The 21,552-nt window shown below is 36.6% G+C and overlaps 1 protein-coding gene across 5 annotated transcripts in view; it reads right to left on the bottom strand.

Moving 5' to 3' along the window:
* Positions 1–21,552, bottom strand: part of KAT6A (lysine acetyltransferase 6A) — a 149,105-nt gene that overhangs the window by 5,677 nt on the left and 121,876 nt on the right. For 4 of the 5 annotated variants that reach the window (XM_060181834.1, XM_060181829.1, XM_060181857.1 and 1 more), the window contains 7 exons: positions 19,380–19,521; positions 17,693–17,854; positions 16,576–16,669; positions 12,303–12,534; positions 11,401–11,614; positions 7,564–8,166; positions 2,834–3,143 (listed from right to left, as the gene is read on the bottom strand). In XM_060181834.1, coding sequence (XP_060037817.1) covers positions 2,834–3,143; positions 7,564–8,166; positions 11,401–11,614; positions 12,303–12,534; positions 16,576–16,669; positions 17,693–17,854; positions 19,380–19,521 — 1,757 coding nt within the window. The remainder of the gene's footprint in view (positions 1–2,833; positions 3,144–7,563; positions 8,167–11,400; positions 11,615–12,302; positions 12,535–16,575; positions 16,670–17,692; positions 17,855–19,379; positions 19,522–21,552) is intronic. The other variant, XM_060181847.1, reaches the window with a different exon arrangement.

Raw genomic sequence — 21,552 nt, 5'->3', positions numbered from 1 at the left:
CTACTATACTGACATACTATATAATGAACATCTTTTTGATGTCATATAGTCATATACTCAACTAACAGAATAATTAAAGAATCCTGATCAACATGATACCATCCACTAATTAAGAACCAGGGCCAGTTCATCCTCACAAACTGTATGGCTATGGGAAATTACTCTAAGATTCAGTTTCATAATCAATAAACTGGAGGTGTTTTTTAACAAGGCCAGTAAATGGTTACTACATTATTGCAGATATGCTAATCTTTACTGTAAGTTTCACATCAGCTCCTTCTTTCCTTTTTTCCATTCATTTCTTTTTTTTTCTTCCTTTTTTTTTCCTCTTATGGCAATGTCTATTTACCTTTTGTTTCCTTGTTTTTATCTCACAAATCATTATTTCTGGTAATATTATATGCCAATTACTCCAGACCACAGCAGAACAATTCTCTATGCAAGATTACTTCAATGGATGTATTTATATGGGAATAATTGTAAGGCACTTAGTACTAAGACCTGAAGAAAATGTTAATGTGTCTATGGCAATGACCAATTAGACATCAACTTGACATTAGCATTTTATTCATTATTCATACAATTTCGGAATAAAATTTAACCATATTTGCCAGCTATATTAAATAATCCAAACTTTCCCAATGAAATTGAAACCCTATCCTACTATACACTAAATGTTTATATATGTTTGTAGTGTGGCAAAATACAATTTCAACAGAGGTTAGTTATAAGGTTTACTTAAAACATATACAACCTTATAAACCAGTATTACCTCAATAGAAAATAAATAAGTATTCATATATACTGAGATATATGAATATAATTCATCCAGGAAAATATAACATCTGCTACATGCTATGAAATTCTAGATACATTTAGTATTATAATAAAATATGCACAGCACACATTAACATTAGTCAAAAAGTTTAGTGTGGCATTAAGCACTTTCACTTAAAATTTTTTTTTTTAATATTTATTTATTTTCCCTTTTGTTGCCCTTGTTGTTTAACATTGTTGTGGTTATTGATGTTGTTGTTGGATAGGACAGAGAGAAATGGAGACAGGAAGGGAAGACGAGAGGGATAGAGAAAGACAGACACCTGAAGACCTGCTTCACCACCTGTGAAGTGACTCCCCTGCAGGTGGGGAGCTGGGGGCTTGAACAGGGACCCTTATACTGTTCCTTGCGCTTTGCGCCACGTGCGCTTAACCTGCTGCGCCACCACCCAACTCCTGCACATTCACTTTTCCTATGAATTTTTTAAAAGCAAACCAGGAATTTCAGGAAAGAAAAACAAACAAAAAAAGTAGTATAGTTAGCAGTAATATTGGGCTGTTGGAAAAGCCATGGCACATTTTTGTATAGAAAAATATATCATGACTCCGACAAACCAATAATTTCAAAGTAAACAAAGGAAATGGTAGCATGGGGGTGGGGGAATTGTTCACATAAACAGGAAGCCTGCCATGATCCAAGATAGAACTGTATTAAAACACATTTACAAAATAAAATTTAGTTTCTTAACTATATATTTCAAAATATACCACAAGCCTAAAAAATCACTGATAATAAAACAAAGGACTTGTCATTATTATTTCTATATTTAAAGCACTTATATAAAATATGAGAATAAAGAGAATTTTTCAAATTATCAACTAGATTTTTGGTGACTTTTTTAAAATTTTATTTTAATTTTATTTTTTTATTTAAGAAAGGATTAATTAACAAAACCATAGGGTAGGAGGGGTACAACTCCACACAATTCCCACCACCCAATCTCCATATCCCACCCCCTCCCCCTAATTTTTGGTGATTTTAAAGGAATGAAAGCTCACCAGTCTAGACCATAAAAGCTATATGCTTATATGCATCAAGATGGATAACCACCTCCCTTTGCTCAAATTCACCCAGCAAAATAAACTAGCTCAATTTAATCCCTTGAAAAGCAAACTCTGCAGATGCAAGCAGAATGATAAACTGACAAAACCAAAGAACTTCAGAGTGGGATGTAAAAGACAAGTTTGTGACCCAACTCACCTATGAGTCAAGTTTTTTTTTTTTTTTTAATTTTTATTTCTAACAAAGAAAGAACATGGCCATTACAAAAGCAAATACCTGCACTTTTTAAAGCTGTGCTGTAAATTTTGAAGCAATTTTACTATTTTTATTAGAGACTCATTAATACTTGAATAAGATACATTAGAGCTGTGATTTAGTGAGAATTCCTGAACAGACATAAATCTATCTTATATAAAAAAACATCTCTTTAATATTCATTCATCTAGCAGATAGTTACTGAGTGGCTATTTTAAGCATTCAGGATACAGAAATTAATAAGTCTATAGGGTGTACATTCTACTAAAAATCATTAATTAAATATCTTCCTGGTACTAAAGCTAAACTACCCCTTAATTAAAGTCCAGATCAAAGCTCAGAAATGATTAGACATAAAAAAAAAAAAATTTCCTAGGAGCAAGATATTTCCTGCAGAGGCAAAAAATAGGTCCTGGGTGGTAAGGGATAACTTTTAAAAGCACAGAGAAGGTGGTAGACTTAGAAGCATAAAGTCCCAAGTTCAACTGCTAGTACTGCATGTGCCAGAATGATGCTCCCTGGTTGTTTCTCAGTCTCTGTATGATATTAATAGACAGGTGTATATATTTTAAAAGCACAGGAGACTAGTCAGAAAATGAGGATGAACACACATAACACAACTTTCAGAGATTACTGTTATCCATTACTTGCTAGTGAGCTGTGTTCATTTCTCAACCTTTTTAAAAGTTGATGTGTTTGAAGCTATTACTATGTGATAAATAATAATAGGCAACATACCATCAGCATCATCTGACTCTTCATCTTCTTCATCTTTAGACTTCCTTTTAGAAGATGATCGACATCTGAGGACATCTTGTGAGGACAAATGACAGAAATATCCTCTAGAGAAGAGTTCACTTTCATCCTCTTCCTCCTCCTCTTCATCAATTTCAAATGTGGGTTCTAATCTTGGCATCGGCCTTTCGGAGTCAGAGTCTTCGAAAGGTTCATCTAATACCTCTGTTGTCTCAGAAATTGTTTCTGTGACCACACTACTATTGTGGTGTTTGCGTTTTCGTACTCTCCTCCTTCTGTGAAGAATTGGTTTCTATTCAAAACAGAAAGCATTTATAGTAATGAACACTAAAATTCCTATTAACAAGATTAATAGTTTCTAAACCTAATAGACTGAGCACATATAAAATGAAGATGCTGCTTGCCAAAAGTCATTTTAATATTATTTCAAAGTACAAAGTAAGGTACATCTTTATATTAAGTAACTGAAAGCAACTTTGTAGAATCTCAAATGTGGGTTTTAACCTTAACATGCCTTAAGAGCAGAGATTATACTTCCCTTATTAACAGTTCTGTTTAATTTAACACTCAAGGATGTGTTTATTTCAACACTGCAATGATATAAAATCTAATCCCTTAATATTTCTTTTCCTCAAGTGAAGAAAAACCTATTGTAAAGTAATAAAGATAGGGGCCAGGTGGTGGTACACCAAACTGAGTGCGCATGTTACCATTTGCAAGAACCTGCATTCAAGCCCTTGGTCCACACTTGCAAGGGGGGAAGCTACATGAGCACAGCAGTGAAGCAGGGCTGTAAGTATCTCTCAATCTTTCTCCCTCTCCATCTCCCCCATGCCTCTCAAATTCCTTCTATCAAATAAAAAATAAATTAATTAAAAAAAGAAACAATGGTCACCAGGAGAAGTGGATTCATTGTGCAGGCACCAAGCCCCAGCAATAACCCTGGTGGCAATATAATAATAATAATAATAATGAGGAGGAGGAGCAGGAGCAGAGTAGGAGCAGCTGCCACCAGAGATAACAAAATTCTATAGAGGTCAAAAAGGTAACAGGGTTTGTTCAAGGTCATACCCTACCAATATAGAAAAAACACAGCCTCTGACAGAGTCAAGTAAATTTCTCATCATTTATTAATTACGCCAGTTTTTTGTTTGTTTTTGCCAGTGCACTGCTCAGCTCTGGCTTATGGTATGGTACAGGGGATTGAACCTGGGATGTGGGAGCCTCAGGCACAAGAGTCTGTCTGCAAAACCATTATGCTATCTCCCCCTCTCTAGTCAAGTTAATTTCTTTATAAACTTCAAAAATACTAGTTTTTTTTTTTTCTTTTTAAGTCATGGACCCTTTGGAATATACCTAAAATAGGCCTACTAACTATCTACAAAACTGAGACACTCAAATCTTCACCTGCAGTAATCCAGCCTTTAGGTTCACGATTAGTCAATAATTTGTTTGACTTTATATATTAGCTCTTCTTTCAGCCACCAGGTTCCAGATGCTACCATGATGCCAAACGGACCACCCTGGGCAGACGACCCCACCAATGTGTCCTGGAGCACCCCTACCCCAGAGACCCACCTCACTAGGTAAAGAGAGAGACAGGCTGCGAGTATGGATTGACCTAGCAATGCCCATGTTCAGTGGGGAAGCAATTACAGAAGCCAGACCTTCCACCTTCTGTACCCCATAATGACGTTGGGTCCATACTGCCAGAGGGATAAAGAATAGGTGAGCTATCAGGGGAGGGAATGGGATACAGAGTTCTGATGGTGGGAACTGTGTGGAGCTGGACCCTTCTCATCCTATGGTTCTTGCCAGTGTTTCCTTTTTACAAATAAAAATTATAAAAAAAGAAAAAATACTTTATACGTGATCTCACTGCCTATAACACTTCCTTTTTATATTTACACAGAGGGGCTGGGCAGTCATGCACCCAGTTAAGTTCACATAATACCATGAGCAAGGCCCCATGCAAGGCCCCAAATTTGAACCCCTGCTCCCCACCTGCAGCAGGGATGATTTACGAGTAGTGAAGCAGGTCTACAGGTGTCTATCTTTCTCCATCCCCTCAATTTCTCTCTGTCCTATCAAAATCAAATAGGAAAAATAAAGTGAGTACCTATTTTTACACAGAGAAATGATATTTAAAAATTTTAATTCAATAAATTAACTTTTTCATCAAAGTTACACTTGGGGTTCAGTACCAGCAAAGTGACACACTGCTCTTGTAGCCTCTCCACCCCCTGATATTTCTTATAGAGAAAGGGAGGGTGGGAGAGAAAGGGAAAGAGACATTTGCAGCACTGCTCCACTGCAGTGCTTCTCACCTGCAGGTGGGGACTGAGGGGTTTGAACTTGGCTTCTCACATGGTAACATGTACTCAGTTGGTTGTGCCATTACCCAGCCCACCTGTCTCTCTGTTTCTATCAGAACAAATGAGCCTGGAACAGTGAATCTCTGGTAATGACAACAATAACAATCCTAAAACCCCAATTAGCACTATTTAAGACTATTAACAAGAAAAGTCTGAAAAACTATTGCAACTAAGAGGAGCCCAAGGACACATGCCCACTAAATGTAATACGGTGTGCTGGATAGGATTCTTAAAAAAAGGACACTGGGGAAAACTGAGAAAATCTGAGCGAAGTATAGATTTTAGTTAATAATATATTAGTACAGTTTACTCCATGAAAAATTTGATAATCAGGGAAAACAGATTTAGGGCATACAGGAAGTCTCTGTATTTTCTATGCAATAATTCTGTTATCTAAAACTGTTTTAAAATTTAAAAAAAAAACCTTTATTTTCAATAGCTATTGGATTGCTGGAAAAGTTATGACCTGTTTTTGCATAGAAAATATGTCAAGACTTTTCTAATGACCCAATAGCTAGCTCCCCCTTACCCCAAAAGCTCCTGCTCCCACCATATACTTTTTAAAGATATCCTGCTAAGGAAAAAATGACTTCATTACTTTGAATGGAAGCTATAAGCCCACAGTGATAAGTGGTTCATTCAGGGTGCTAGTACATTTCTGTCTGCCATGTAGCAATGCTTGAAGTTCAGTCTGCAGCCTGAAATAGTTCTGGCAATACAGTTTAATAAGCTTTGTTATCATCACATCATTATCACAGCATTTATTAGCAATGTTATGATTCAGAAAACTTGGTAAGATGGTGGAATGTAGTTTAGAAAATATTTTTAAAACAAGGTTAAGTCAAACCACTGGGGATGGGACAGGAAGGAAGAGGAAAAAAACAAGTACAGGGAAAACAATGCCTCCCAAGATGAACAGCTTCTTCTTTTTTTTTTTGAGATGAACAGCTTCTAACAATAATATAATGTAAAAATATTATTATTATGATGATGATGATAAACAACTTCATTCTGAGCCATACCAATATGGGGGGCTACTATGCCCACTTTTCATCAAACATTATAAAACTTTCTTCTCCCTTGTAATTATATAATTCTAACCTGAACATACTTTAAAAATAGTTTTATATTTTTTCTTTAAAAATGTCTTGCTCTGGGGGGTCGGGCGGTGGCACAGTGGGTTAAGCGCATGTGGCGCAAAGCGCAGGGACCGGCGTAAGGATCCCGGTTCGAGCCCCCGGCTCCCCACCTGCAGGGGAGTCGCTTCACAGGCGGTGGAGCAGGTCTGCAGGTGTCTGTCTTTCTCTCCCCTTCTCTGTCTTCCCCTCCTCTCTCCATTTCTCTCTGTCCTATCCAACAACGAATTGCGTCAACAAGGGCAATAATAATAACCACAACGAAGCTACAACAAGGGCAACAAAAGGGGGAAAAAAATGGTCTCCAGGAGCGGTGGAATCATGGTGCAGGCACCGAGCCCAGCAATAACCCTGGAGGAGGAAAAAAAAAAAAAAAAAAAAATGTCTTGCTCTGACATTTTTTATCTTTATTTATTTATTGGATAGAGACAGCCAGAAATCAAGAGGGAAGGAGGTAATAGGGAGAGAGACACCTGCAAGTTTTATATTCTTAATAGCCATAAAATGAATGGTAAGTCATCAAGGTGAAAAAGCTTATCATATCCTGGGAGATGGCACATAATCAGGAACCTTGAACCTAAGATCATAAAGTCCCGAGTTCAACCCCATCATGTACCAAAGTGATGCTCTAGTATAGCCCTTCTCTTTCCTCTCGCCAATTCCCCCCCGACACACACACACACATACACACACACACCACACTAACAATGCTTTTAAAAATTATCACTCCATGGAGTCGAACAGTTAGCACAGCAGGTTAAGCGCACATGGCACAAAGTGCAAGGACTGCCGTAAGGATCCCAGTTTGAGCCCCCAGCTCCCCACCTGCAGGGGAGTCGCTTCACAAGCGGTGAAGCAGGTCTGCAGGTGTCTATCTTTTTCTCCCCCGCTCTGTCTTCCCCTCCTCTCTCCATTTCTCTCTGTCCTATCCAACAACGACAACAATAATACAATACGGGTAACAAAAGGAAATAAATAATTTTGAAAAAAAGTCATCACTATGACTTCTAAATTAATCCCCCCCCCCCCCGCGCACACACACACACACACACACACACACACAGTGTTCACTGGAAGACAAGCTAAAGTATAAGGCTAATTTCATTTTGAAGTGTAAAACAGAATTTGTATATTTTACCCTTTTAGAACAGAATCTTAGCATTACATACAGTAGATGTAAAAGGAGGAAGAAATGTTTTACCTTTCGCTTCAAGGTAGGCTTTGTAAGAATTGGTGGCGAGTTGGAACGAGGACTTTCTGGCTCTTCTTCCTCCTCACTACTCTCACTGAAGCCCCTCAGAAGAGCCCTGTCCCCATCACTATAGCGACGAGGTAGTCTATCATTGCCTTCTGGTAATCTACACCTCAGTGCTTCAGGGCTTTTCTTTAGCTGACCTCGCCATAATCTGACCTCTTCACTTAGTCTTCTTTTGGGAATGTCTGGCTTCCCATCCTGGCTTGGCTGCTCCTGAGAAGGTGCCAACTGCTCCTCACTTTCAGTGTACTGTTCTTGGGAAGTTTCTGATTTTTCTTCACATTCACCATATTGCTCCTGAGGAGCTGATGTCTCTTCTAAGAGCAGTTTAGAATCTTTATCACCAAAACGATCTTGGGTTTTTCTGTTCTTTCTCCCCCAGCGGCCTCTCCGAGATGGCTGATTATTGGCAGGAAGACTATCACAGGGAAGAACTTGTTTGTTCAAACGTGTAGAACTAGCTGGTACAGTAACTTCTGGTTTCTTTTCACTTTCTACTGAAGAATAAGAATCTTGTTCTTTGTTCTCCCGAGAAGCAGACTTTAACACCTGATTTTTACAGAGAAATAAAAATGACCAAGATGGTTAATTTTGCAGTCTTATTTGACTATAATTTTATGTTGTTTAGTCTGGCCTTATTTAAATACTAGATAAGTTTTAAGAGGAAAACTTAGTAATTATTAAAATAACATATTCCCTATGCATTGTTTTAAGATGTACATGCTTAATTCTTACAAAAAAACTATTCAGCTTTATCATTATATTCCCATTTTACAAAACCTTAAGCACAGAGACCGTAAGTAATTTGCCTAGGTCATACAATAGCAGATGAAGAAGCTAGGATAATAAACCCAAGCTATCTAACCCAGAAACTAGTGCTCATACTAACTGTTCTAAGAAATTAAAAGGTATAAACTAAGAAAAGATGGGTTCTGGAGCACTGGTAAATCAAAAGGAATGCTTTTTATTGGGTGGGGTGTAGAAAAAACTATCATTTTTTTAAATTTTAGCTATTTATTGAATAGAGACAGAGATAAATTGATAAGGAAGGGGAGACAGAGAGGGAGAAAGAAATAGAACTGCATTACTGCTTCCCTGCTCAAGAAGCTTTCCTCCTGCAGGTAGGAACTGGGGGCTTGAACCCAAGTCCTTGCACACTGTTCATTCCACTGGGCTGGTCACAGCCTGCCCCCCTTCTGTAATTATTTTGATAGATTTTTATTCTGACTAATTTCATTCTGAAAAGCACATTCAATGGATATGAGATTGTTTTTACTATCAAAGGAGGACCTAAGACTTCTAAAAGATGAAAGCAGAGAATCGGGCTATAGTGCAGCGGGTTAAGTGCATGTGGCACAAAGCGCAAGGACTGGTGTAAGGATCCTGGTTCGAACCTCCAGCTCTCCACCTGCAGGGAAGTCACTTCACAAGCAGTGAAGCAGGTCTGCAGGCATTTATCATTCTCCCCCTCCTCTGTCTCCCCTCCTCTCTCCATTTCTCTCTGTCCTATCCAACAATGATAACAATAGTAACTACAACAATAAAAAGAAACAAGGGCAACAGAAGGGAATAAATATAAAAAAATAAAGATGAAAGCACTGCTTTTAAAAAAAGATAAAGTGGAGAAAAGTACTGAAAACCATACAACAGAATAAAGCACTCCGTTAGCCTTAAGTGACCAAGGGCATTTGTGTACTTACTGCTCTATTAGAAAACATGCATATAAATCAAGACAACAACAAGATACCACTTCACTCCTGTGAGGATGTCACACATCAGAAAAGGGAACAGCAGCAAATGCTGGAGAGGGTGTGGGGTCAAAGGAACCCTCCTGCACTGCTGGTGGGAATGTCAATTGGTCCAGCCTCTGTGGAGAACAGTCTGGAGAACTCTCAGAAGGCTAGAAATGAACCTACCCTATGACCCTGCAATTCCCCTCCTGGGGATATATCCTAAGGAACCCAACATATCCATCCAAAAAGATCTGTGTACACATATGTTCTTGGCAGCACAATTTGTAATAGCCAAAACCTGGACGCAACCCAGGTGTCCAACAATAGATGAGTGGCTGAGCAAGTTGTGGTATATATACACAATGGAATACTACTCAGCTGTAAAAAATGGTGACTTCACCATTTTCAGCCAATCTTAGATGGACCTTGAAAAATTCATGTTGAGTGAAATGAGTCAGAAACAGAAGGATGAATATGGGATGATCTCACTTTCAGGCAGAAGTTGAAAAACAAGATCAGAAAATAAAACACAAGTAGAACCTGAAATGGAATTGGCTTAGTGCACCAAAGTAAAAGACTCTGGGGTGGGTGGGTGTGGAGAATACAGGTCCAAGAAGGATTCAGAGGACCTAGTGGGGGTTGTATTGTTATATGGGAAACTGGGGAATGTTATGCATGTACAAACTATTGTACTTACTTACTGTTGAATGTAAAACATTAATTCCCCAATTAAAAAAAAAAAAAAAAGATGTGGCTCTTGCGAGTGGTGAAGCAGGGCTGCAGGTGTCTCTGTCTCTCTCCCTCTTTATCACCCTCTTGATTTCTGGCTGTCTCTATCCAACAAATAAAGATAATAAAAAATAATAAAAATAAAAAATAATGCATGTATCTACATTTTTTGATGTTTTATTTATCTCATTTCATTTTTTAGCAATGGTTGATTGAGATTTCTCAATTAATATATATATATATCTTAAAATGTAGCTACTCTGGTGAGAAATATTTATTCATAAGTAACACTGTAACATATTTGAAAATCTTCTAATAAGTCAAAGCTTAAAAATGTACAAATAGGGAGTCAGGTGGTAGTGCAGCGGGTTAAGCACATGTGGTGCAAAGCACAAGGACTGCCATAATTCAAGCCCCCGAATCCCCACCTGCAGGGGCGTCGCTTCACAAGTGGTGAAGCAAATCTGCAGGTGTCTGTCTTTCTCTCCCCCTCTCTGTCTTCCCCTCCTCTCTCCATTTCTCTCTGTCCTATCCAAGAACAATGACATCAATAACAACAACAAGAAACAATAATAACTACAACAATAAAGCAACAAGGATAACAAAAGGGAATAAATAATAAAATAAATTTTTAAAATATAAAAAGTACAAATAATTAAATGAAACCCAATCTCCCTGAAATTTTTATCGATGAAGTAAATTCTTGAGATTTTAATGTTAACTGTGTTGATTTAAGACATCACAATATGGGAGTCGGGCTGTAGCGCAGCGGGTTAAGCGCAGGTGGCGCAAAGCACAAGGACCGGCATAAGGATCCTGGTTCGAACCCCGGCTCCCCACCTGCAGGGGAGTCGCTTCACAGGTGGTGAAGCAGGTCTGCAGGTGTCTATCTTTCTCTCCTCCTCTCTGTCTTCCCCTCCTCTCTCCATTTCTCTCTGTCCTATCCAACAACGACAACAACAATAATAACTACAACAATAAAAAAAAAAAAAAACAAGGGCAACAAAAGGGAATAAATAAATAAAATAAATATTTAAAAAAAAAAGACATCACAATAACAGCAGGGGAAACAGCATAATGGCTATGCAAAAAACCTTTCAAACCTGAGGCTTGAACAGTAACAGGTTCAATCCCCTTACACCACAAATCAGAGCTTAGTAGTACTCTACTATCTATCTACCTATCTATCTCTTCTTCTGTGTCACTCTCATGAAAATAAATAACATGCATTTAAAAAAAGAAAAGATACCATAGCCTATAATCAACTCTCAAATATTTAGGAAAACCAAAAATATAACCATCATCAAAAATAGAGACCAACCCTTACACTTGTCTCTAATTCTCTTTCCTGACACTGAGGTTCTTCACTTTCTCCTTCCTCAGCCTCCTCTTCTTCCTCCTCTGAGACAACAGAATTGGAGACAATAACAGGAGTCCAGCGCAAACATTCTGGATCTACATCTACAGGTCGCAGATTCAGTTGAAGCTTTGCCATGTGATCCTGGATAAGCTTTTCCCGGCGAATGATCACAAATCTGAAACCAGAGAAAAGTTTATAGCAAACAACGATGTATAAGGACTATACTCAACAATGAGTATGTAGCTATAATGTCCAAGACTCATTGGAAGTGATAATAAATGTTTCAAAACAGCCATCCTAGAAAATAAAATCCAAAACTTAATCACCATATGAGACAGCTAAGAAATAGGAAGCCAGATAAATACATCACACTCAACTATGGAGATGGATACAACTATTTTAATTATTACCTTAGACTTTTCGCCTCTGGAATCTCTGTTACCCTCCTGCATGCTACCTCTAGTTCTTCATATATTTAACTAAATTACTACTTTCTTTGTGAGTTTTTTTTTTAACCATTCTACTAAGAGCGAGCTGAGTTCATTTTGATCTATATTTTTAATTTTATACCATTTATATGGAAATTAACCATGGGTGTACTTTAATTAACATTGTTTCTAGAGTAGTTACTTCTTACTTGGGGAACATGTTCCAAATATTGGAAAATAAAAGATTCTGTAGCTTGAGCTTGAAAGTTAGGAGAAAAACCAGAGAAGAGTTTTAAAAATATGATCATTAGTATAAAATGTAGAAAATAATGTCTCACGATTATCAAGGGTAGCACTTTTACCAATAACAGCTGCCAGATCCAAAAATGTCCACTAAATTATCTTTCAGAGGACACAAAGTAATGTAATACTCACTGGTCACTACGGAAGTCCAGCATTCGGAGGTGGTGGAGTGTGGAAGTAATATCTTGAGGGCAGATTCCAGTCAACTTGCTCAACTTTTTAATGCTGATTTGCTTGTCATTTTGGTGATAAAGGCACTCCAATATTACACTTTTCCAATAAGCCATGTAGGAAAGACGACCTAAATCGGATAATGGTTTCTCTGGAGATCCTGCTTGTCCTTCACGTTTTGATAACAAATAACCTAAAGAGACCACCAAATCACAACTTTAAACAGCTAACTTACAAAAATAACAAGCCCTTGATCCACAACCAATCCCAACTAGTATAGGCATTAAGAATTTCAAAAGCAAATTAAAAGAAAACTGTAAAATGCCAAAAAAAAAATTAAAACAACTTTTTGGGAAAATTATATAATTTATATCACTGTACACTAGGGTAGTATAACTCTGCCTATAGTTATTGTATTAAGACATTTAGACTTTAAAAAATTCAAATTTTGTGGTCCGGGAGGTGGTGCAGTAGATAAAAGCATTGAATTCTCACCCATGAGGTCCTGAGTTCAATCCCACGATAGCACATGTGCCAGAGTGGTGTCTGGTTCTTTCTCTCTCTGCCTTTCTCATGAATAAATAAACAAATTCTTAAAAAAAAAAACACACACTCAAATTTCATATTAATAAGCTACATTATTAAAATTAAGGTTCATGGCTGAACTATTTACAACAATAGCTAAAATATCACTACCTAAACATCCAAGGAGAAACCCATAGATAAAGAAATTATGGGACATATATGTTCAATGAAAAACTACTCTGTGGTCAAAATAAAAAAATTTTTAAAAGGAGCCAGGCGGTAGTGCAGCAGGCTAAGTCACCCTTAAGGATCTTGGTTCTATCCCCTGGCTCCCCACCTGCATGGGAGTCGCTTCACAGGTGGTGAAGCAGGTATCTATCTTTTTCTCTCCCTCTCTGTCTTCCCCATCTCTTTCCACTTCTCTCTGTCCTATCCAGCAATGATGACATCAATAACAACAATAACAATAACTACAACAACAATAAAAAACAAGGGCAACAATAGGAAAATAAATAAATAAATATAAATTAAAAAAAAAAAAGATGAGATTGTATCATTTGAGACTAAATGGATGGAACTGGAGAGAGTGAAATAAGTAAATGAAGGACAACTACCAGATGGTTTCACTCATATATGGAAAAGGTAACTAAACCAAATCAAATTACAGAAAAATATAAAAATAATCAGGGTAGGGGAGATAGCATAATATTGCAAAGGGGTTCTCATGTCTGAGGCTCTGAAGTCCCAGGTTCAATCCCCTGCACCACCATGAGCCAGAGCTGAGCAGTGCTCTGGTAAGAACAAAGAAAGGAGCGGGGAGGGAGAGGCAGTGGCGCACCTAGTTAAGTGCACACATCACAGTGCACAAGGACCTCAAGCTCCTGGTCCCCACCTGCAGAGGAAAAGCTTCACGCGTGGTGAAGCAGACCTGCAGGTCTGTCTACCTTCCCCCTCCCTTCTCAATTTCTACCTCTAGCCAATAACAAATAAATAAAAATATTTAAAAATAAAAAGGATGAAGAAAGAAAGAGAAGAAGGAAGGAAGGAAGGAAGGAAGGAAGGAAGGAAGGAAGGAAGGAAGGAAGGAAGGAAGGAAGGGCGCACATGGCACAAAGTGCAAGGACCAGTGCAAGGATCCCAGTTCGAGTCCGCCTCCCCACCTGCAGGGGAGTCACTTCACAAGTGGTGAAGCAGGTCTGCAGGTGTCTATCTCTCTCTCCCCCTCTGTCTTCACCTCCTCTCTCCATTTCTCTCTGTCCTATCCAACAATGACAACAATAATAACTACAACAATGAAATAACAAGGGCAGCAAAAGAAAATAAAGAAAGAAATATCTATAAAAAAAGAAAAAGATAACTGAACTGTCTCAGATCCTATGAGAACTATAGTGGCTATCAAGGTGTGGGGTACATGACTTTGGAAGATGACATGGTAACTTAGATACATCATGTGTGTGAAATTATACCCATGAAATCTTGTAATTTCATAAAGCACTGCTAAATTGCTAATAAAAATATTTTTTTTAAGTTTAAGGAAATAATGATTTCTATTTAATGTACTATGTGGAGAAGACAGCCCTTCCATGTTTTACTTATACCACTAGATGGCAGTAGTTAAAATTTTAATCGAACAATTGTTTTTGGTCTTAATTTTATGTTACATAAAACAGGAGAATCAGAAAACAAACAAAAAAAGGAATCAGATCAAAATTCTCTACTTCAGCTTAAGTTCTCATCACAATTACCTATCACGTTAATTCCAGTAAGCCGCAAGATCAACATTAGTGTGAATGGAATATAGGAATATATGGTATTATTTAGTCCTCTTGTATAGTGCAGGTCTCACAAGAAGGGGGGGAGGCATAAGCTCAAAGGACATATAACAAAGTGAAGAAACATAGAAATTTGTTAATAAAGAATAAGACTCAAAAGCAGACTAAGAGAGGTAGCGTAGGAAAATATATACACTGAGAAAGGTAAGTGAAAAGAATTTACTTAAATTACTAATCACCTTTATAAAATATTTTCTCCAAATTTCGCTTTTAATGGCATAATATCTCCGACCATGAGTCTTAGTTTGAAACAGTTATTGATATTAAAGAAAATAATTTATGTTCTACTTCTACTACTAATCCAAAAAGGTCAAGAAAGTGTTCAAAAATAACAAATGGCTGATATTTTTTCATTTAATACTCCTTTTTGTTCAGATACTTTTCTTTTGTTGAATTTCCCATTTACTAATAATATATTCCTTTCATCTACAGAGAATTCATAGATACAGTTATGCGATCCAAAGCACTTAGACATGCTTAAGATGTTAAGTCTGTGTGATCACTCTAAGGAGTCTTTTAACTGTTTACCTTTTTTCTGTCTCTTTGTTAGACTTATCACTCCCCCTTCCCAACAAGTTTAGATAAAATACTAGAATATGATCATTCCAATGACGGCTCATATTTCTAATGGAATTTGGTCAGAAGCATAGTCTAAGACCAAGTAGAATAATCTTCTGTGGTTCCTATAAGAATTAAAGCTGGTGATATAATCATCTTATATTTAGCCATACTAAAGTCCCTAGTTTGAACCACTGTTTGTTTATGAATGATATCCCTAAAATGTTATTTTAGCAATATAAAGGAAAATTTCCTTAAATGTTGCTATTTTCTAAGTAAAATTATGAATAAAACAAAATGCAAGTTTTACAATGGCCTCTTTAAAACTTTTACTTTTGGGGGCTTGGCGGTTGTGCACCCAGCTAAGTACACATATTATTAAGTGCAAGGACCCGGGTTACAGCCTCTGCTCCCCACCCTCAAGGGGGATGCTGCACAAGCAGTAAAGCAGGTCTGCATGTGTTCTGTCTCTCCCTCTATATGTCCTCCCTTCTCAATTTCTCTCTATACTAATAATTAAAATAAAACAAACCAAAAAAAACAACTATTAATTTCAACTCTTAACCCAGATTAAGTCATTCCATTTATTATTCACCTTTATTTTTCCTAATCACACTACTTATTTTGAACTGTTAGGTAGAACCAGCAACTAAAAACATGATAAATAATATAGGAATTAAAAAACATGACTTCCTAGATAAATGAGTAACAGAAGCAAGGCAAGTGCTGTAATTCCTTATTAGCGCTACTTGAAGCAGTCATACAATGTGTTTAGCACTGTTGTTAGAATTACTACAATAATAATAATAATAATGTTTAGCAGAAAAGCAATTAAAGAAGCCAGACCTTCCACCTTCTGTATTCCACAATGACCTTGGGTCCACACTCCCAGAGGAATAAAAAAAAAAAGAAGAAGAAGAAAGGTAAAAAGATAAAGAATAGGGAAGCTATCAAGGGAGGGGGTTGGATATGGAGCTCTGGGGGGTAGGCACTGTGTGAAAATGTACCCCCCTTATCCTCTAGTCTTGTCAGTATTTCCATTTTATAAATAAAAATTAAAAAAAGAAAAAATCAGAAAAAATAAGCTCTCAATTGTACTAACAGTTGCAGATTAAAGGTATTTTCGATAGATCACACAGAAGTTTGCCATTCAATTATTTAAATTTTCATTGCCAAGCAAAAAGGAAAAAACCGTGGCTTTAAGAAAGTCTCATACAGCTATGTGATAAGATGCTAGTAAACAATAAATCATATGCAAATCTTAAAAATAGTAACATTATAAGAAAAGTTCACAATGAGAAATTATAAAATATCCTTACTGAAATCGATGAGAAACCTGCCATAGCCCTTACGCTGGTATTGGGGAAGAATCATTATACAGGAAACATTGTATTTCTGTTGGCAGTGCTTTTCCTGGAGGAGAAAATATAAACTGAGTTTTAAAACAACCATTTCAAAAGCTGGTAAGACTAATTATTAAGAAACAAAGACTAATAGTCAAAACCACAGCTCTGGTCGATTGGGAATAATAAGGTACTTCCAGGGAAAAAAAAATATCCAACTGGAAGGAGATTAGACAATGAGAAGTCACTGACATTACCCAACCAGCACCCAGGAGAATAAAGGCTTAAAATAAAAAATGATGCCCTCTGACATCATCTGCAACTCAAAATCAGTATGTCAATGTTGAAGATGAGCAGAGGAATCTGAGTTCCAATCAATCTGTAAAGTTACAAATGACAAGTCAAAGTGACACTCTAGAGTTCAACTCATCAACTATTTCAAAGTGATTTGTTGTTTTTTTCCTTCTCTGGCACTACACAGGGAAGTTCCAAGTCCCTAATTGCTGTTCCTAAATTAACCAAAAAAAAAAAAAAAAAATTATCTAAGTGTATTTTAACATATATGCAACAATTAAAATGGTCAACAAAAACTAGCACTTTCTATTTAATTATATGATTATCCTTGGGTATATTTAAAATCCAAGTGCATCTTTTGTTATTTGTCTAGAAAAATAAACTTGTTTACCCACCCCCACCCCCGACCAATGGAAGATTAAGGAGAGAAGACATCCTTTAAAAAAAAAAAAAGGCTTATTTTTATACGAAAAATTCAAATTTGGAATAAAAAATTTAAACTGAGAAAGAACTCAGAGAAGTAATGACTATGTTTATTTCACACAAGTTCCATCAATTATTACCTAGGGATCAGAAGCCATTTAAAAGCGTTTCCTCAGGAGTATAAGCAGTAGCTCATGTTCCCAGGAGAGTACAGTCTGTTGAGTGTTACTAAGCACCTTATAGCACTTTGTTGAATTTCTCAATGCTCTACTTTCCTTTCCCAAAAGCTATATGATACCCAAATGGGGCTGTATTCAATAATGTCTCCCAGTGAGGACCAGTAAGGTGAACAAATTTTAAGTAGATATATACTTACTTTAGAAAAATAGCCAACAAGATGGCAGCCCTTGACATCATTCTGTGTTAGGACATAAAAAAGAAATGGCTCCACATCATAATAGAGTGTTTTGTGGTCAAGAAACAACTTTGCCAAGAGACACAGATTCTGACAATACATGGTACTCACATTACCATCAACCTAGCAGGGTGGGGAAAAAAAAAAAAAAAAGAAAAGAAAACAGAACAAACGGTCAGCAGAGTGTCTCTCTAATTCTAGAATAACATACTTCAGTAAAGCAACTCTGGGTATCCACTGTCAATTTTACTGGAGCTGTTGGTTATCAGAATGCTCTGGAACATAGAAGCTATCCCTTATAGTAGAATTACAATACCTGCTGTTTTAAGATAACTATACATATAAAATACTATACTTTTAACTGGACCAATTTAAAAGTAGAACATTTTATTTTTATGACAAGATTGATGCAGATGGCAACTGGTATGAGTCTTTTAAAAATAATAATTCAGGTGGGAGAGACAGCATTAATATTTATGCAAGAAGACTCTTATGCCTGAGGCCCCAGGTTCAGGCCCCTGCACCACTATCAGTCAGAGCTGAGTGGGGGAAAAAAAATTAATTAATTCAACATAAGGTCCAAATACATCATCTTTTAAATATATTTGTAAAGCAGGGTATAACTAGTCTAATCTGTGCCAGTGGCCAGAAACAACCTGATCTGGCTGCCATGACTAGATTTATTTCCAAATTATGCTACTTAAAGGAGTATTAATTATTGTCAGAAGCACCCACCAAGCTTTCTATATATTAACTGGACAAATAAGAATTTTTTCATTCAAACAGTCAAGATCAGGAGGACTGAGCTTGAATGCTCCTGTCACATCAATGCTCTTAAGAGCTGCAGGAGTTTACATTTAGGAAAAGGCCAACAGATGTTTGGCCATTCAAGACTGAATACTTCTCAATAATTTATTTAATATTGCTTCTTTCAAAATGCACATAATTATATGATTAAGTTGTTTGCTCTGGAGTATTCCGAAACGTTGTATATCAACTATATCTCCCCAAGGTGAAGAGATCCTCTGTTCTTCACCTAAAATAGTCTTAGGGATGATCAAGAATGTGAATGTCTTAGTAGATCTTAACAATCTGAAATTTATCATCATAGTAAAGAGTAGTTACTCGTGAGAGGTACTCAGTACTTGGCAATCACAAAACTAAAAACTACTGCTAACACAACAGAAGCACTAATGACGGCATTACTCTTTTCATTTTGTGTAAGAAAAATTAAGATTTCCCACAGCTTTAAATATACCTCCACAAAATATTCTTTGTAAATAGCTGCAGGGATTCTTTCACAGATTCTAATAATTTTGTTATATAAAAACATGTACAAAAACAGTTGACATTTCATAATCAAATGGAACCTTAATTAACAATACTTTCCCCTTCTAGTTAATGTACTATAATTGATGCCTGTGATTCAGTAAAACACAGAATAGTTTATTCTGTCATCATGTTTGTGAACTTGGCATCCTTTGGACTGACCAAATTCTACTTCTCTTATAAATTGGATTATGTGACCCTGTAGCAAATGAACAAAAGATAACATTTTCCAAAAATAATGAGTTGCACAATTAGCTACAATACAGGTGACACTCTATTTGAAATGTACATGAAGACAACTACTAGACATCTACTTTACCTCAAAAACAGAAATATTATTCTTTCTGTAAATCTCATTGGCAGGAGGATGAAACCAACCACATTTCTTCATGTGTTGTTGCAGAATAGTTCTACTTTTCATGTATTTTAGACAGAATTCACAAAGATATAATTTAGGCAGCCTGTAAGTGATAATTAAACAAGAGAGGTTTTATATCTTGTATATTACTACTCATATAAAAATATTAATTTATATCTGACTCTTCTGTTTTGGTTTTCATCATTATCCAGGTAGAAAGGTAGAGCACGTAGGTTGGAGGTGTTACTCAGTGGTATAGTGTACATGTAAAAGGTCTTAGGTTCGTGTCTTGCTACCACCTTCTCTTCCTCAGAAGTGTGGAGAATGCATCATTACCCCGTTAGTAAAATCAAAGACTTTAAAAACTAAAAATACAACTTAGTCTGGACAGAAAGTTCAAATTATTTAACAGCAAAGGTCAGGGGTGAGAAATCAAGACACTATCTTCCAAGTTCTTCTATTAGATTAGTATTTCCTACTCTTGTCAAAAGTTAAAAAGTTGACAAATAGGAAAGTCTCACATTCTTGTCACCTAGAAAATAAAATCTATCTTTGAACATGCCAATAAGTGAACATTCTGTCAATCTATGGATTCTTTCTTCCTTTATTAAATCATTTATTAATGTCAGAAAGTAAGCATTTGTTCAATACATATTAACTCAGTCCCTGTGCTAGGTATACTAGGTAGAGACACTGCTGAGTAAAATACACATATAGCAGATTTACTAACAGCAGTTTGAGTGTAGCCTTTTAATTTTAAAAGTATATCTTTTTGTTCCCCCAAGAAATTCAGAAGTACTATATTACTTCCTTCCTTTCACTCCTAAAATTCTGATTTTACCTTTCACCATTATGACTCAAAAGTCTATTATTCAACAAGTGTGATGAAAGTTCAAGTTATTCTTTCAGGCTTTATCTGTTGTTAATTTGTATTATTCAGAGTTTTGCTGTCTGAGCTAACATTTAACAAGACTTCTTCCTTTTATGAGGAACTAAACAATTAAGTGATTGAATGAGTCTATACAGTAATAGAACATGATCTAGATTAAATACCAATGGCTTACTTACACTACCTCTGCTAATCTGAATCTAAAAGACAATATGGCTTTTCTATTATAAAATATCTCACCAGCATATCAGCAACACAGAGGCTTCCCTACATCCTGAACTGTATCCAGCACCAAGTCATGCCTTCTTAATCTGAACTCTGACCATATCACTATAACTGCATATGCAAAAATACTGGCCAACCTAATATAATACAAAGAGATTAATGTATCTTTCCTTGTGTAAATAAGTATCAAGATCAAAGGAGATAAGTAGCCCTCAATTTGGCAGCTATCACAATTTGGAAAGCTATGCTTTTAAAAGATTACTCTGAAATTAAAGAAAACAATATCTGCTTAGCAAACTAATATATACAAAAAGGTTTATTTGTTAAAGTATAAAAACAAGAACTCTTTTTTTAATTTTACTTTCAAAACCACTTTTGAAGCATAATTATATTTTTTTTGGGGGGAGTCACTGCCAGGACTTCACCACTCTAAGCTGACTATTGCACAAACAGTGATAAGAGAGACAGAGGGAGAAAAGGAAAGATGCCACAGCACCCAAGTTTTCCCCAGTGCAAGCGGGTGGGGGAAGAGACAGGCTAAACCTTGTCACACATGGGGCAAAGTAAGAGTACTATCCAGGAGAGCTATCCTGTTGATCCTAGCATAATTATAATTTATTTAAAAGTATTTAACATTCAACTAAAGCCTTTCCCAACGTGTATTTATGGAACATTCCTCCTGTGTCCACTAAGTGTTTTATGGCCCTAAAGGATGGAAACGGGTGCATTATAAATTTCCTTCTCTGGGGGCTGGGTGGTGGCGCACCTAGTTGAGCACATGTTACCAACCTGAGTTTGAGCCCCTGGCCCCCACCTGCAGGGGGGAAAACTTTGCAAGTGGTGAAGCAGGGCTGCAGGTGTCTGTCTCCCTCTCTATCTTCCCCTTTCCTATTTCTAGCTATCTCTATCCAATAAATATATAAAGATAACAATAAAATAAATAAATAAATTTCCTTCTCTCCTGGGGATTCACACTGGTTCTTCCTAGACACACTGGTTCTTCCTAGACAGCCTCATAGC

The sequence above is a fragment of the Erinaceus europaeus genome, chromosome 2, assembly GCF_950295315.1.
Source record: "Erinaceus europaeus chromosome 2, mEriEur2.1, whole genome shotgun sequence".
In the NCBI taxonomy this organism is placed as follows: domain Eukaryota; kingdom Metazoa; phylum Chordata; class Mammalia; order Eulipotyphla; family Erinaceidae; genus Erinaceus; species Erinaceus europaeus.
Note: the sequence above shows the minus strand (reverse complement) of the source record. Positions and strands in the feature narration are given on the sequence as shown.